This window comes from Morone saxatilis, unplaced genomic scaffold (assembly GCF_004916995.1).
Source record: "Morone saxatilis isolate NCDOM2014 unplaced genomic scaffold, NCSU_SB_2.0 Contig9, whole genome shotgun sequence".
In the NCBI taxonomy this organism is placed as follows: Eukaryota; Metazoa; Chordata; class Actinopteri; family Moronidae; genus Morone; species Morone saxatilis.
The window spans coordinates 12,173,644-12,190,973 of record NW_023340268.1 but is presented as its reverse complement, the minus strand read 5'-3'; the positions used below and the strand labels follow the sequence as shown (position 1 = coordinate 12,190,973).

The following is a 17,330-nucleotide window of genomic DNA, read 5'->3' as shown; positions in this document are numbered from 1 at the left end:
TTTGAAGTGCTTTCCTATGCAGCCGTTTAAAAAACGCATTTTGCCACATTTTGCCATGGTGACTGCTAACTTACACAACTGTCTAGATAAGCCACGGTAGTCAAAGCCACAAGTGAACATTAGTCAAACCAGAGGGCCCTTTCTTAATCGACTTAATCACCGAACAATAACTGCATTAATGAGTGCAGACTCATTCTCGGCTCTTTCTAATAAGAGCGGCGAGGATTGTGAGAATGTTTGAGCTTAAGTCAAGCATGAAAAGGATTGTCTGCTGGTATTTTTCTTGGCTGGCTCATCCGGTCAGATCAAGGCAACCTTGGTCAGATGAATTGGAGCTGACTGTCTGGACCTTGTGATTGGGCTACAACACCAGTTGGTCTCACCAATTTAGGGACAAACCCATAACTGGAGCGGACATTCACTAAGATGGGGTTTGTGTTTGATCCTCTTTTCTCTTTTGCCGAGGTGTCGGTAGAGTTTCTTTTAATCACCATCAAACCATAATGCAAGCTTTTCCCAGGTCCTGGCATTTCAGTGTTGTATAAGAATAATGTGACAGTTCAGTGATCCATGCAGTGAAATTCTCTTATCTCCCTTAACAAGGAGCAACAGAACAGCAGTTCTGGAGGTGAACTAGATTCACTTATTAAAAAAAAGTAGTAAATCAATAAATAAAAAAACTAAGCCTTATACTGTATTAAAATCCCCAAAGTTTGTTTATAAGTGTATTAATTGTTTGATTTAAGTAAGAAAAAAGACTGAATTTATAACCATGTATTCATTCAGAGTGAGGATAGTTCATATGATAAAAGGCACGTAACTTACTATATTCTTGGCACATTAACATACACTCTGATCTCCAACAAGTAGTTTTAATTCATGAGGAAGAACGTATAATATGCTGATACCCTGTCAACAGCACTATAGCTGCTGACATGGAGTCGAACAGTTTACTGACTGCCTTCTTAATACACCATTGCCCTAATCATTCAGGTTAATTCAGGGTTTTGACATACATTGTGTTCATGAGGCAAAATTAAAAATCCTTTTGAAAACTTTAAAGGGATAGTTTGGGTTTTTTGAAGTATGGTTGTATGAGGAACCGATCCATAGTCAGTTTATTACTTACAGTAGATGCTGCTCAGCATGCCCCCTGTTTGGACAAGCAGACAAGAGTGGTAGTCAGCAGAAAAATGTATTTTAGCTACCTAGAAAAGGCTCACCTAAAACAATCTAAAAGTGTACACTATATTAAGTATATTTTCAAAAAAGGCTGATCTTTTACTCCTTGTGAACTAAGGTGAGTCATCTGACCTCTTTGAAATCAGCCAGGTTCTAACACTTAATGCTACTTCTTTTTATAACTCAGAGTAGTTTGGTTTGGGTCTGTTTTTGCGTGACGTAAGTGAGGTAATGTCTACTCTGCAGTCCCCTCCACCCATATAAAAGGTTGTCAGTAACACGCTCAGTCACTGCTGTAAAAGCACTAAGAGTAGTAAGTTACAAAAGATCTTTTGACTGGCCATGAATGGGCCAGTGAGTGAGGTCTCAACTGAAACTACTGTAATTTCCTGACTCAGTCACCGGATGTAGTGGTTGCCGCTTACATATTCATACTGCAGAATGGCAGATTGTCAGCTTGATTAACACAGGAAAGCTGCCTCACGTCAGTGGACATTTTTATAGCATACATGATGGTTAGAGTGTGTTGCTCAGTGGGGTGTCAGCTCATCTCTCCAAAGACTATAACCAGGCTTATCACACCAACATTAATCCAACACAACAGAAAATATATCAACAATTAATCTGCCCCTCTTCTCCTCCCCTCCTCTACTTTCTCTTAGTCCCTCTGATGTTTTCCATTTAGAAAAATCTGGGTTAAAGAGGAGGAAAGTGATAAAAAAAAAAAGGAGAAGAGAAAGGAGATTAAATAAAGGCAAACAAGAGTGCTGGCTGGGAAAGCCATTAAGTGGCTTAAGGAAACGTCCAAGTGCACAGCGGAAATAAAAGGTTGGTGGGGGTCGGACGGAGTGAATTTGTACTGTACTATGTGTAGCGCACAATTGCTGATGTGAGTATTTTTAAGTTCCCATAGATTCCCTGAGTGGCTGTCAACTCCCGGAGCTCAGCGGGCTCTGTGGGGCGTGAGTGAATGCTTGAAGTGAGGACTGTTGTGGAAAAACAACAGAGAGGGGAGAGGTGGGGAACACAACAGCCGGCTCCTAACACTGCGGGCCCCTGTAGTCCGTTCTGGGTCGTCCCCGACTGTTATTCCACCCTGAGTGCCACCAAATCTGTGTATATGAGCATGTGTGAGCCCTTTCCTTATGGTCCGGTTGGGCACATTTCAACCATCCATTCCACACTCAGATTTTTACAGTCTGACCTTGCTCAGCTGTTGCGTGTCGTCACTGGGGCAGCCTTTATCCCAGGGGCCACGTTGGATACTCCGCCCAACTCTTAAGTGTTGATTGCTGGATGATTGTTACACTGGAGCAGGGTTGGTACTGTAATAGAAAGTTAGGGGGCATGGTTTTGCCTCGGTGAAACTTTGATGTAAATCCCTGAGGGTACAACAGGACCGGCCTGTCCGTCGTCACCTTCTTCCTTCGTGCCCCCCACCCTGCCCCCCTCCTGTCATGGTTTGGACTGCTGAGAGATGAGAGGAGGGCAGGCAAGGGGAGCTGGAGGAGGAGAGGAAACAAACTAACAGAGAGAGGGGCTGTAGTGGGAAATTTCCAGTATAGGATGCCATATTTTTGATGTGTAGATAGTAACCTCCTTTTTTCTTGTGGTTAGGCTCCATAAGACTGTTACTGATAAGCAAACTTCCCAAATTAGATCCCCTGTCCTTTATCTTTCTGTCGTTTACATCTACATTACTATTCTAAGAAGGCAGAATATACACCTGCTTACACCTGTGGGAGGTGAATTTCACCTTTCCTTAAAGGCCCAGTGCCACGTAAATTAGACCTCAATTCACATAAAAGTCATGTGTTTCATTTATAAATTAAATATCAGCTGTTTATGTGCTTCTTAACTGATCATAAACCAAAATAAAAGCATGTTTTACTCTTATATTTCCAACCGTGGCACCAGATGTTACGTAAGCTGGATTTAGTTTTGTCTGAAACCAGAACCAGTACCAACAATCAGTTTGAGCGCGATAGCTGGTTTGAATTTGGTTTAACATAATCAGACATGTGGGCATAAATTGATAGGGGGTGACACTTTTGTTAACCTTTACATCATTATATATTATAGCCTTTAAAATAGATTATTTGTGCAACTGGCACACAGGACTTCAGTGCACTTTGCCTCCTGCATTAGTAGTCAGGTCTAATAAGCTAAAACGGTTATTTGATTAATCATTTTATTGCTACTTTCATTAACATACTCTAACCTGCAACAATTTTGGTGATCGATTAAAGGTTTCAGGCAAAAATGTCAACTTTCAAATTCTCAAATGTGAGGATTTGCTGCTTTTATCAGTTTTATTTCATGATAAATCTTTGAGTTTCAGACTGATGGTCCAAAACAAGACATTTGAAGAAGCAAACTTGGGCTCTGAGAAAATTATAATTTGACGTTTGACATGTGGCATATTCATGTCCTTGCATGGGATCTATCTTATCTTACAGACTAAAACTAAAAATGTATCTACAATGAAAATAAATATTAGTTGTACAGTAGCTCAAGTCTGTTTAAATACTGCTGAGAAAAAAAAAGAAAATTCAATACACCTCATCTGGAAAACTTCCCCTTACATTTCAGTCACGTTAACCAGTCTCCCAGTCTGTATTAACACGTTGCCGTAAGTACAGCTGTCAACAGTTGATTTCAGCTCATAGCCAACAGTAAGTCCATCAGTCTATATGTGTGACGCTGAGTAAAGAGCTAAGGATCAGTGATGGTAAGTTATGTAATGGGAGTGGGCCCTGGGAATAATGTCTAGATTTGTGACTTGTGAGAGACTCCAGCTGCATTCCCACACGTCATTGCACGGACCTGCATGTTCCATAAACTGCAGCACATAGTTCGCATTAGTAACCTGCCACTGTTGTGGAAGAGAATGCTGAACGCATGTCTGTGAGAGATGGTCAGTTTCTCTCTTTGATGCAGGCAGCAATGTAACATATATTACACTAAACAATATGTCATTGAGGAATTATTCACTCCAGTGGGGGACCAGGGATGTGAGCGATGAGGTTCCGGAGGAAAGAGAGCAGATTTGTTCCTCTTTGTTTTGAAATACCAAACTTTTTCAACTCTGGTATTTAACAACCAGTAGCTCCAGGTTTACATTGGTCCGAGAGCTTCTTGTTTTAGCTGAAAATGAATGATCTTTGCCGGTGTCACTTTTGGTGGTCAGATGAAACAATGAATTCCAGCAGGAGTTTGGGGACCACCTCGCAATACATTCCTCAGAGGCCCCTCATGACAGGTGATCTCTCTACAGGGCACTTGGCTCCATAACCCTAGTATTTGTGTCATAACCACAGGCCTCTGTGTGTGTCACAGTCATAGATTTAGAAAGCTCTGTTCACTGAGGAGGAGGAGGAGGCTGCAGTCGGTGTCTTTGTGTCCCCCAGCACCTGTCTCTGCTGTCCCTAACGCTTGTAGGCATGGATTCAAGCCCCCCTCCCACAATAAAGCACGAGTGACATTTTCATTTCAGAGGAAAGACAAAGGAAACCTTTGTTGCTTCAATCCCTGGTCATTAAACTGTATGTTCTGGGAGGCTTAGAGAATAAACCTGGGACTTATAAACTACCCCCTGTGTAATTTTATAATAGCCTTTAGCTCCATATGCCCAACCAGCACTTCTTATCAAAGTTATAGAAACCTCTCACACTTCCGGGAAAGCTTCAAAAACAAAGAAGAAAAAAAACAGTCTTCCTCTCACATAATGCATCTGCGTACATCTCAAACCCATGCCGTGCGCGGAGTCCTCCTCTCTCGCAAGCGCACCTCTTTCTGCACTCTTTCTGCACCAGAGAGGGAGGGGTGTGGGTGGAGGAGGAGGAGGAGGAAGGGGTGGGGGTCGGGTTCACATTTGTAAGCACTCACACACACTAGAGGCAAGCATCGACAGGCGTTTATTTGTCATTTTCTACCCGAGTTTTTAAGAGTTGCTCGTCTGCGATTCTTGACATCACACTGATGGTCTTTACTTCTGCGCGCTCCACCCCGCCTGCCTGCCGGAGCGGAGGAGCGCTGGACCAGAGAGACGCACAGGGAGGGGAGAGCAGAGCGGGCTGATGATGACAGCGGCTGTGGCGAGTCTCACTCCGCCAATTCAAAACTGTAGAAGCAGCTCAGACACAACTTAATGAAAAGAACGCCGGTTATTGTAGTTGGATAGAGTTGGTTTGTGGAGAGCACAGATCCACTGCATGCCCATCTGCGCTCGCTCGCTTCGTAGTCCTTGTTTAGGGATCTACAGCTGCTGGTTTCAAGTGTATTTATGCGTGAGAGATCATTTGTGCAGAGTGATGGCAGGTCGCTAGCAGTGTCAACGAGGTTGTCAGTGCATGTCTTGTTACTTCTCTGCACCCCCGCTGAGCATTTCCCACATCTTGACTCTTGACAATGATCGCTGAAGGTCACGTTTCTGCGCGACGCACTTGTCCCAGTATTGTGCATCTTTTCTTTTGCGACCGTGACTTGATTTACAGATAACTTTTTAAAATCTGAACTCATCCAACCGGCACTGAAACGCAGCAGGGATGATATTTACTCATGCGTTTTGACCCGTAGACTAGTTTTAGTCCACTTTAAAGCCAAGACAAAACCGCACTATGACTCGGTCAAAACTTTGCTCTGCGCTCCTGCGGACGATCCAGTGAGAAGTGTCAGATCATATGTAGTTTAATCGTGTCTTCCTGAAGATGTTAGGAAGCCCGTCAAACAACGGCGGCATCAGAATGCTGGTGCCCCCGGCTTCGAACGACGACAGGCGGGTAGAGTTTGTGGCTCTCACCGCTGTCCACACGGAGAGAAGCGAGCCGTCCACCCCGGAGCGCGGACACCCGTCTCACCGCACAGGTCTGCTGGGCACCCCGCTGCCCGGGCCGCCGGGACCCCGGGCCAACACGTCCGCCTCGAGCAAACGCTACAGAAAGTTGCAAAACTGTCTGTACAACGTGCTGGAAAGACCAAGAGGATGCGCATTCATCTACCACGCATTCATGTAAGTTTATCATCACTGTTTTCTCTCACGGGCCAGGGACCAAATCAAGTAAAAACTCCACATGTGGCAATTTTCTGTCTTTTCCTTTTCCTTGTAACAACTTTTTAAAGTCTTATGAAGTTAGTGAGTGAAGCTACGAGGTTTCTTTACTTATTTCCAACATGTGCTTTGATCACTACACGCCAGCAGTCATTTGATGAATTTTCCAATTAACCAAGCAGAGTTGCTTATGCGGCAATTAGCACGATCATATGCCGCCATACATCATCACAACACGGGGTCTTCTGTTCAATTCCCCCTGTCTCTGTCTGATTAAATCATCAGGAGCACCTTGGATATTAAATTGAAATTGTCCAAATCCACAGGGGGCATTTATTTAAGAAATCAAAATCCCCTTGTAAACACTTTTGATGCCTGCTGATAGTCATACTTTGAAATGAATCACTTTGCAGTATGTTTCTTGTTTTTGCTTGACTGATGAGTTTAAATGACAGAGAGGTGTGAATGGTGTACTGGAAAGGTCTGTAATGAAAGGATGTAGAACACTTTTCTGTGACTGGCTTTGTTTGTTGCAGCACTTTTCTGACAGGTGAAGTAAATTATGCACAAGTAAAGAAAAAAAAAGAAAAGACTTGAACCCATTCTGAACCCATTACGTGGCAGCTTTTTAACCAGTTGAAGGATAATCTTACCAATTAAACACATGCAGTAAACACAGAGCTCAAACTAAAACAACTCCCCCGCTGTACTGTAGAAAGTATTCTGTCAGGGCTTTTAAGTACCCCTGTGCCATATGCTCTATAATGTATACAATATGTAAACACTGGAAAAGTATGAGCTCACTGGTAGCGTTGCCTGTTCTCTTCTGTCGGACAAACAACTCAGGACTAATATGTGACACACACAGCGCTCGTTTGTCCAAACTGTACTGAACTGTCATTTGGTTTCAGATTAGATTTAACCTCTTTAATAACTAAATAAATTATCCTAAAGCTTGTTGTCAGTGGTAAGGCTTTAAGTGTCTCAAATTAAAGTTCACTCTGTTTCCTAAGTGTCAGTATATTTCAATCTCTTCTTAAGTGAATCCCAGGACAGTTGTGCACCAGCAGCTGTCACCCTGCTGTGTCTGGCACATAGTGGACAGAGCATTATGTGTGGAAGCTCCTTGGACCGGGCCGTGCTTTCTGTGTCGTTGTTTAGACAAGTACAGCAGTCTCCCTGCCAATGCCATCATGTGTTTATAACAGAGGGGAAATCCCGCCGCAGAGCCACGGCTCTCATACGTGTTCTCATCATATACTGTCAGCACATTAGTGAGTGCAGATCAGCAACCGCTTTGTCCTTCACCTCTTTCACTTCTCTCTATTTGGTTCTTCCTTCCTCCGCGGGGACTGCAAACATGACTTCGTAGCACACGCTGAACTGCATGCTGTGTGTGTGCGTGTTTCTCATTAGAGCTGTGGCCTTTGCAGGGTAGTTGTGTGGGTGACATTCTCCCTGACATTACTCTTTGTCGGAGTGGATGGCAGCTCTGCCGTTGTTGTTATTTCTCTGTCAGAGAAGGCAGGGCAGGCTCACTGAGTTGCCAAGATCATGTTTCAGATGCCACGGCCTCAAAGACGGGGCTGGACCGACTTTAAAAGTGAGCCACCTCTGTTATGAGCTGTTTTATGTTTGCCGTTTTAACAGACGTACTAGAGACTTAAATGTTAGTAGGCTTTTGAAAAATCCTTGCACTTTGACATGATATATGTTGGGTGCACATATGTCTAGCTGAGTGCATCATTCCCTCATGATACTGTTTCACCCTGAGCTGTGCATTTGTTTTGATTAATTACATGTGAGGCGCTCACCATGCTGAGAGCCGTACCATGTGTGAGAAAAATTCACTGTGCGATGAAGCTCAATTAAGGCGGCGTTGATCTATTGTAATTAAATTGAGCCATACACTGCTGTGTGGGGCGCCGTGCTAACTTCCCCTGATCCTTTAATTAGTCCTGCATTGTAACAGGGGACGCTGGAACAGATGCGCTGCTTCTAGAGAGCCTCTCTTCGCAGGTGTGTGTTGGAGTGTGTATGGAAAAGGGGTGAAGTAGCTCTCCACCGTAATGGCTCTCCACAGGCACCCACTGAAGTCCCACCACGCTCCTCAACCTTCCTTGTTGCTGTCACAGCTGCACATGAGACGCATCCTCAAAGAGACGGATTTGTCTCCTAGATAAAAGTCCTGGGTTAACATCCTGCAGTCTAAATGGTTCAGGTTACATTATTGTAAACTGTTTTACATCTGTATGTCGACTGTCTCCTATGGCGAGGCACTTCTTCAAACGCTCTTCAGCATGTGTAACAGCTGTATGCTAATTCAGAGCTGGCACGCCTCTTCTCCTGGAAACCTGGGATGAGAAATAAACAGACTCAACTGAAAGTCTTGTTTTGTACTATACCAAGAAAAGGGAAAGAGGGAGGGGTAAGAATGCAAATGAAACTTGTTAAAGCACAATAGTGTTCCCAGGAAACGTCTGTTAATCTATGAAAAATGTCACCAACCTCATCACAACACTGGGGGTCTTGTGTTCTTACCCGGGCTCTGTGTGTACCACTTTTTAAAGTTCAGGACCTCTTTGTCACTTTTGAGTCTCTGCTATTTGTTTCACCTGCAGTGAAACTACAGTGTCAGCAGGAGGGATGGTCTGCTTGTCTGTGCTGGTGAAGTCCGTTAAAGTTTTTGTACAAACACGGCACAGCAAGAAAGTCTGGGCTGTAAGAAAGCGTGGAGGTTTCCAAGAATCTGCATAGTTCAGACACATACTTCATTCTGTTGCACTTGATGTGTAAACAGTATCTGTGTGTGTATTGTGAGGAGCTATTGGTTAGGACTGCAACTACAGATTAATGATTAATCTGTAAGATTTCTTTTTTTATGTATATATATATTTTTTTATTAATTGTTTAGTGTTTAAAAAGTGTGAAAATAGTGATACAATTTCTCAGAGGACAGCGTGACATTTTTAAATATCTTGTTTTGTCCGCCCAACAATTTAAAAGATATTAAGTTTATAGTGATATAAAATAGAGAGAAGAGCCAGAGAACCTTTGCTTGATAGTGAACTTAAATGAATAATATTTTTTTTTTGCAGATTTGTTTAAACTGTTGAGTGTCTGTGTGTGTTTATGCATGTGTCTGCGTGTAAACCTGCCCAATGAGTTTGGCAGATGACCAACAACATTCAGAAGGATCAATTTCAGTGTTTCCCCTCACCTTTGACCTCTTTCCCATTTCCACCATAGGCAGTGCCACATATAGACACATCACATGAGGCCGCCTGTGCAAATGGTAATTCATCCCAGCAGAAAGTCCTTTGGGGCCGTGGAACTAATATCAGGCTACCAGTTCCCGATCAGGTCATACTAATACCAGCACTGTGTCCGGCTGCCCATACCCCATCTTAGTCTCTGGCTTGGTACAGCGTTCCCCCGAAGCCCAGCCTGAAACTACAGTAATAGTGCACGTGGAAAGCAGTGAAAAGCGAGCACTGACCAGCCAGAGTGATTGATCGGTTCTAAGGAGGGTTAAAATATACCATTCATGTATTATTGATGTCGAACAAAGGAGGAGCAGAGATGTAGAGCAAAATTATAACAGAGTTTTTAGACTAGAGCTTGAGCGGTATCATCTGTATTAGTGGGTTCAAGAGAAATGTCTTTAGAAGTAGTGCAACGCTCTCGACAGGCTCAATTGTGAGCTAAGAAAATTTGTTCTCGAGAATAATCATGTAGCTGTCTGTTCATTTGCTCTGCCTGAGCTGAACTCCTTGAATTATAATACATTGAAATCAGTTTATAGCCATGGTTAGTCCTACTACGCCAGTGAAAACAGCTGTATAAACCCCTATGTGGCTCTGGACAGGCTTTGTCACGCCTGGGAAAATAACCTATGACGCCCTAGTGATGTCATCCTGTCTGTCCTCGCGTCATTATTAATACGGCCGCTTGATGGCTTTGTCACTTTGATGTAAATATATTTCATTCTAAGGCCCTTTCTGAAACAGCTGAATCTTTTGATTTTTTGTCGGGAGGATAGTTTTCACATAGCTTTCATTACAAACTGAAGGTGTGGAGTGTACCAGGGAGGAAGGCTCTGACGTTATCAAGTTGCATTATTGGAAGTGTTTGTGGAGCTTTACCCATACTATAGGGACTAAAAGTGAGGATATCTTGGACTTACTCTGCTTCGATTTTTGGCCCCTCTGTGAGTCACCCAACTTCATGCAAGTGCAATACCACTCACAGATGTCTGTCTTGCAAATTGCACATTTGGATGCAACCTTGAATAAATACACCTCATTATGCAGTAATTGAATAATGAAAAACACTTTAGTACTGGCAAATCTGTTGCAGCTTTTAATAATGCATTGTTTATGCTTTCAAATATGGCTGCACAATTAATCGAAATATTATGTTGCAATATTCAAATCGCAGAAGCTGCAATTGTGTAATAAAGGTTTAATGTGTTATAATGAAAAACGTATTCTCGAGTTGTGAGAGGTATAGACCCCAACAAATCATCATTATTTTAGTAGTGTTTTTTCAGTCATTTGTGAATCATATCGCAATATTTGTCAAAATAATCTCAATATGATCTTTTTCCAAGGTAAACCTCTCATGTCGGATAAATCCTTCTGTCTCCCTGGTGTGTGGGGATCCCTTCATTTTAACCTTTTATGGCACAAGCATCAGTGATGGCGTCTGTTTATGAAAGCTTCAGCCTAAAGCCACATTATTTATAGCGGTGGAGGGAGATACCCACAACAGGACTCGCAGCCTAATGCTCTCCGTAACCTCTCCACGGATGGTTTGATGAAATGATGAAATATCTATATGGTTAATTTTTCACACATCTTTTGTGCTAACAGTGCTGTACACAGAATGCGACTCGCAAGCTTTTCATTAAAGGTGAATTGCCTTTCTGACATTATTAAACTCATTTAGCCCAGACAGCTTGTTGATTGAATGTGTTCCCTCTATCTGTCTATCCTTGCAGTTTTCCTTCCCTCTGAACCCTGTCCGAGCCAGCTAATCTACTTTCTCACCTGGGTCATGGAAACAGTCTGGTCTGCTTTTCCAGGTTTTCAACCACGCAACACAAAATCCACTAAAATTGCACCCCCTCCCCCTCCTGCCTCCGGCATCCTCTAAAAAACAACCCCACTGATGTGTTTGGTGTTGGACCTTTTTTTAATTATTAATGGCCTAAGTAATGAAAATCAGAAAATAGCTTTTTGTTTTGTTTTTTGCTTTTTTTTTTTTTTTAGTCAGCACATGAATGTGTTTTTATTGATGACTAAGTAAGACAAAAAGAAAGGTGGAGCGGAGAGGGAAGTGGCACCATAAAGTAGTGACAGGAGAAAGCCACTCTGCACTTTGTGTGGGGTTTTTTAACCTGCTCAGGACTGTAGATTGGATGCTTGTTGTTCATTTACCGCTGCTGTTTTTTTTTTTAATCTGTTCACCTCAGCAGGTTGTGTAAATTCTGCTCCATTAAGAATCCTTTATGGCCCAAATGCCTTTGCTCTTCCGTCACTCTCCCTCTCTCTCCTCCATCATTCCCTCCTTCCCTTTCATCCTGACTGGGAATATCATCTCTGATTTGCTGCCCCGTCTAATTGACCTCCCCCTCCCTCACTGCCTCTCTATCTCTTCCCCTTTCTTCCTCTCAGTCCTGATTGGCCGGTCTGTTTGTGAACGAGAGAGTGCAAGATCAACTATCAGCCTTGTGAAGAATGTGGAGGAAATAGACATTAATAAATAGATGCATAAGTTTGCAAGTCACATGATTAGTTGAGAAATCGATTGGTTGACAGGAAATCTAATTGGCAACTCTTTTGATAATTGATTAGTAGTTTTAGTAATTTTTCTTCTTCTTTTTTCAGTTCCAACACTCTATTATAATTTTCTATATCAGTAACCCCCTGCTGGACGGCCCTCACTCCCCGCGCCTGTCCCTTCCACATTTTCGACAATTTCATAGACAAAATTAACATTCTGCAACCTTCTCCAGCCTCTGGCCTCCACACCTCGCCTTCCACACCCCCTCACTTCCTCAACGCCCCGCCTCCTCTCTCTCCACTCTCTTTGTTTTAAACAGCCTCCCGCCTCGCTCGCCTCAAAAGCTCTTAAATTTACTCAGCAGGATCTTCCGTATTCACTGTCACAGTTTCAGTAGTGCTATTTTGAGCATCTTTGGAATTTACTTTGACTTGAGTGAAGGAGAAACCAACATCCAGTCGAGCTGGTAATGAGATTAAGGCCAGAGTGACTGGATTGGTCAGGAAACCGGAGAAGAGGATTTTGGCTGATTTGTGTTCTTAAGATTTTAAACACACCATGTGGAAACAGATACAAGGTCATTTTCGATTCAAGATGTCTTGATTGGGACGTTTATTGTGGCAAAACCATATTAGTGTATTTTGAAAGATCATTGCTTGAAAATAAGTTAAACATGACTTTACTGTTCAGTTTTATTGTAACAGTACACTTTTTTTTTTGAGTTGGGAAGTAGACTTTAGTGAATGACTACCTTATTGATCAAAAATGAGAGTTTGAGAAAGATTTATTTTTACATAAATTTTTTCTATTTATTATTCCCTACATGACTGCTGGGGAATATTTAATTTTCTTCGCTAACTCACACTTGTCACACTAAATGCACATGCCTCTACGTTATCCTGATGTCTTTTCAACTTTTTCAAGTGTTTTCCTCCACTTTTACGCTTGGCCTGTGTGTCAGTGTGTTTGTGTGTCACAGTTGGCCTCCAGCACACATGACATCTTTCAGTGGCCTGTCACATTCTGCAGCAACTGCTTTAACCTCCGGGCCTTCCCTCCTCTGTGGCTTTATTTTTCCGTACAGTGACTTTCTACCCGCTAACGCCAAAGTGTGACGCAGAGGACAAGCAGAAGAGGAAGGAAGGAGTAGAAGGGGGCTTGATTTTGGTTGCTAAGGATGAATGATAATAATGTGATACTCTATCGATCCCTGTAGGAAAATTCTCTTTCCGCTTGTCCCCTACCACAACAGCAGAACCCCCGGAGCTGGTAAGGATCCAGTGTCTTGCTCAAGGGCACTTCAGCCGGCATGTGCTTGCTAATGTTGACTTGAAATGAAAGGTATAGTTTCTTTAAACCCAACAAAAAGATGGGAGGATATGTCAGAAGCATGCAGAATGTCCACAAATGGTAGATTTAAATGTAAAGAAAAAATCCCTATTTTGAAGGTCTTCATAGATTTCTTGTCCTTCATGGGAGGGAGGCGACGAGTGATTTGTGTGTGCACGGAGGGAAAGGTAGAGAGATAAGAGTGAGTCGGAAAGAAAGGAGAGTCGAGGTTAGTTGCTGTATTAATTTCTTCTTTTGGGGCAAAATGTGTCTCCCAGGGGAGGAGACTGTCTGTCCTGGAATGGCCGACCAGGAATCAGGTTTCCCCCCCCCCAATATCCAGATATCTAGCCCTGCTCGCTCTGCTCACTTTCACCCAGGAACAGAACATGCACAGACATCCACACACACACACACACACCATTATCATGAGGGGGAAGCAAACTACTGTTGTTTATTTATTTGATAGTGCAGAACACGTTAAAAGGCTGAAGGTGAAATTCAGTATGTACATACAAACCCCCCCCCCAGCAGAGACCTTGAGCCACACAGAATGGTCCTGTTTGATTCTCCTGCAGATAGGTGATCAGTAGGGGTTTATACACCCCCTAATCTGCAGTAATCTGTGTTTATGTAATGTTATTGTCACTGAAGCAGGCCAGGAATACTGTGGCATTTGGCCGCAAGGGTCGAAGGGAAATGCCAAGGGTTTATTTTGACTAGTCAAGACGCTCTAAACACTCCAGATCTGCTTTCACAGCCAGGAAAATCCAGAGGCAGTCTCCCAGTTCCCTTCTACTGTCTATCTTATTATTACATCTCTCCATCTCTCTGTATAGGCCTAGCATCGGCGATTTCTGCAGAGGTGGCGAGTGCGTAGACGTACTACAGGAGCAGCAAATACTGACAAATTGTTGTGTCATTTTCTTGTAGCAGTCATTCATTTAAACAAAATCCTGTAGGTGGGGGGTTTTGTTAATTTTCTGGGATTTTTGCCAGTGTGTCCCCTGTGTTCTCAGGAGACCATATTGTTCAAACTACATGTTCCTCTTAATTGCTGACACATTTCTGTGCTTGATTTGTTTCTGTTATAGTTGTCGTCTTATTTGTTTCAGTGGAATAGTTACAGCCTGTTTTCTGATTCATCAATCGCTTTACAAAAAAAGTTCAATTCTGATTTGTGTTGATTGATCAACATTACCTTCCCTCTTATTTCACTGCAATGTTTCACACAACACCTCCTCTGCCTGGCTGTTCTGGGAGCTTTCTTTTGAAACACTTTACTGTGCTGCCACTGCTTTGGTTCTCACACTGTCCTGCTTTAAATCAATGTTACACTGGACTGTCAAAACGCTGCAACCCAGCAGTTATGTAAAGCAGGACAATTAGGACTTTGGTGACGGTAGACGGCCCTGCCAGTAAAGTCTGACTCTCTTTTGACTGGAAATGTATTGTGTCACAAGCCATGGGAAAGCTGCCCTGCAATGTCACCCTCTGTATATGTTACATGTGCCACTGAATATGCTTCCTTCCACCTTCTGTACAGTAACCATCCCTGGCAGCTCAGTATGTGCGTTTTCAAAGTTCAAATGATTTTCTCCAGTGTTCACAATCAGCAGCTTACTGAGCCTTGATGATCCACATCCACCTTTCACTTTTCTGTTCAGTGACAAAAAGTATCAATGAATGGGGTAAGCAGTTGTTCATCGAGGTCTTCTGCATGAGTTAGTGACGAAGAGTGCTTAGGAAGCAGGGTCTGTGTGTCGCCAGCGGCTGCGAAGACCATAAGGCAGACAGAAAATAAATCAATAGCTTTAGCCTTGCCATTATCTCTCAGCAGCACACTTAAGGCCTGACCCTGTGTGAGTGGCTGCACCTGCACACCGCAGATTATCGGCAGATACTGAATAATGTGGAAACCAACTCTTTAGCTTGACCGCTGATAAGGAATTAACATGTTACTTACTAATGTGGTGATGATGTGATAAGTGATAATGAAGTACAAGGTGACGGGTTTGGTTGTTGATGGAGGACTGAGGAAATATAATAAAAACACAGGAAATGTTTTTAAAGCAAGCTCCAGAGACAATATCAGGTTCAAGGCATTAGTAATTTAGCTCAGATTTGTCAGTGGTAGTGATATGGCCAGTATGAAATCCTCTACCAGGATGTTATTTTATATCATCAGAACAATGTAAAATATAATATATATATTGTATAATATAATATAGAATATATATAATTGTTTTTCATATAACAATAAAATACCTGACAAATGAATATACTTCACATTGATGCAAAGCTTTTATAAAAATTCTGTATTATCACGTCATAAATCCACTCATTTATTTAAAACATTGCCCACAATGGCCTAATATACCCATGTTAAATAGAGAACTACTTTGGGATTAACATTATATCAATATCTCTGACAGTAGACAAATTAACTTTCTCCTAGTATTTAAACCTATATAAACTCAGCTAAGGTCACTGTGCATTTTAGATGTAAAAAACAAAGTAGATGTGCACATTTAAACTGTTGGAAATTGTTACCATATAAGACTGAAAGCTACATAAAAGTTGAATGAAAATTTAACTGAATTTGGTGTGAGTGAAGTCAGATCATCTATGGTGCTTGTCCCTGCAGAGGTGGGCCAGTCTCATTGATGTGTTTAGGTCCAACCTCAAACAGCTTCTGTATATCAGATGGACTCTCTGGCTGGTTGTGTATCTGGTATTAGATTTTATTCTCTGTCCATGTGTTTGTAACTTTACCCCATTAGGCACGTGAGCGCTGTGGATATGGTTTTCAGGCTGCATGACTGTGCAGCCATACCTGATGTGTATGCACGTTTGTAAAGGCACACCACCGCTAAAACATCGTCAGGTTTTTCAGAATACCTTCGTCAAGAGCTGCTTTATATCTTACTTACCATTTGGAGCAAACCCTGTTCTTTCTTTCCCTCTCCCAGTCTTCTTCCTGCTCTCTCTGCTTGTTGTCTGTCTCTGTCTCTTGTCTCTCTAGATCCTGGGATAGCCCAGCTCTCTGTGTCTTTCTCCTGTTGTCCCTGCCTGGCTGCACCCGCATGCAAGGCCCATCTTAAGTGTTGTTAAGATCATTTTAATTTATAACGGCAGTCACTATAAACATGTGAGGAAGCAGCACCATGGAGACGGGGCTCAAACAAAATCACAATGTAGGACAGTATTTATAAGGTCTGCCTTGCCTGCAGAAAGCGCTTTGCAATGTGTGTGTATATATATATATATGTGTGTGTGTGTGTCTCTGTGTGTGTCATTGTTCATGTGGCTGAGTGTGCATGCTGTCAGAAAAGGTCTTGATTGGCGTGTGCACATTTGCAAAATGTGTGTGCATTCATGCATGTGTAGGTTTATGGAGATTGTGCGGTGTGTGTGTGTGTAAATGGCTGGCCAGTGGCATTGTGGGCAAAGCATAAACAATAATCAAATGTTAACGACGGAGCCATAATTACGCAGGCTGCCTGCGACTCTTGTGAGATTGTTTTTTTCCTGCGTTCTGTCCCCTCCTGCTCTAAATCCCTTATTTGCACAATTCCTTCATTTGAACGCAACATTTCCTCTATTCAAGTGTGACAGTTGCTGTTGCAGTTCCTGTTACTCACTTATCTTGGTCGGTGTCCATCAGAACCTTATGCTTCTTTCAGCTGCACCTGCTTTCCTGTTTTTCTACCCTCTCTTTCCTTCTGGTTTTCATTCTCCTTCTAGGCCTCTTCAGACTTTACTCGTTCTCTTTTTCTTCATTGTTCTCCCTCTATGCTGGTTGTTCACTACATGAAGTGACTTCATGTCAACAAGCTTCACTGTAAGGAGAGAAGGAAGGGGGGAGAAACTTTGCCCAAAAGTTGTCTTGCCCCTGTCTTTCAAATATTCTACATCTGCTGCTGCTTCTGTTGCTGCTCTGGCCTCACATCATACTAATTCACTGCCTTTTTACAAGAGA

General features: G+C 42.6%; 1 protein-coding gene across 2 annotated transcripts in view; it reads left to right on the top strand.

Annotated features, from left to right (window-relative positions):
* The first annotated feature begins 5,074 nt into the window (after positions 1-5,074).
* The window catches only part of LOC118342354 (potassium voltage-gated channel subfamily KQT member 4), a 46,633-nt gene continuing 34,377 nt past the window's right edge, over positions 5,075-17,330 (top strand). For both annotated transcript variants that reach the window (XM_035680848.1, XM_035680847.1), the window contains exon 1: positions 5,075-6,193. In XM_035680848.1, coding sequence (XP_035536741.1) covers positions 5,892-6,193 — 302 coding nt within the window. In that variant the 5' untranslated portion in view covers positions 5,075-5,891. The remainder of the gene's footprint in view (positions 6,194-17,330) is intronic.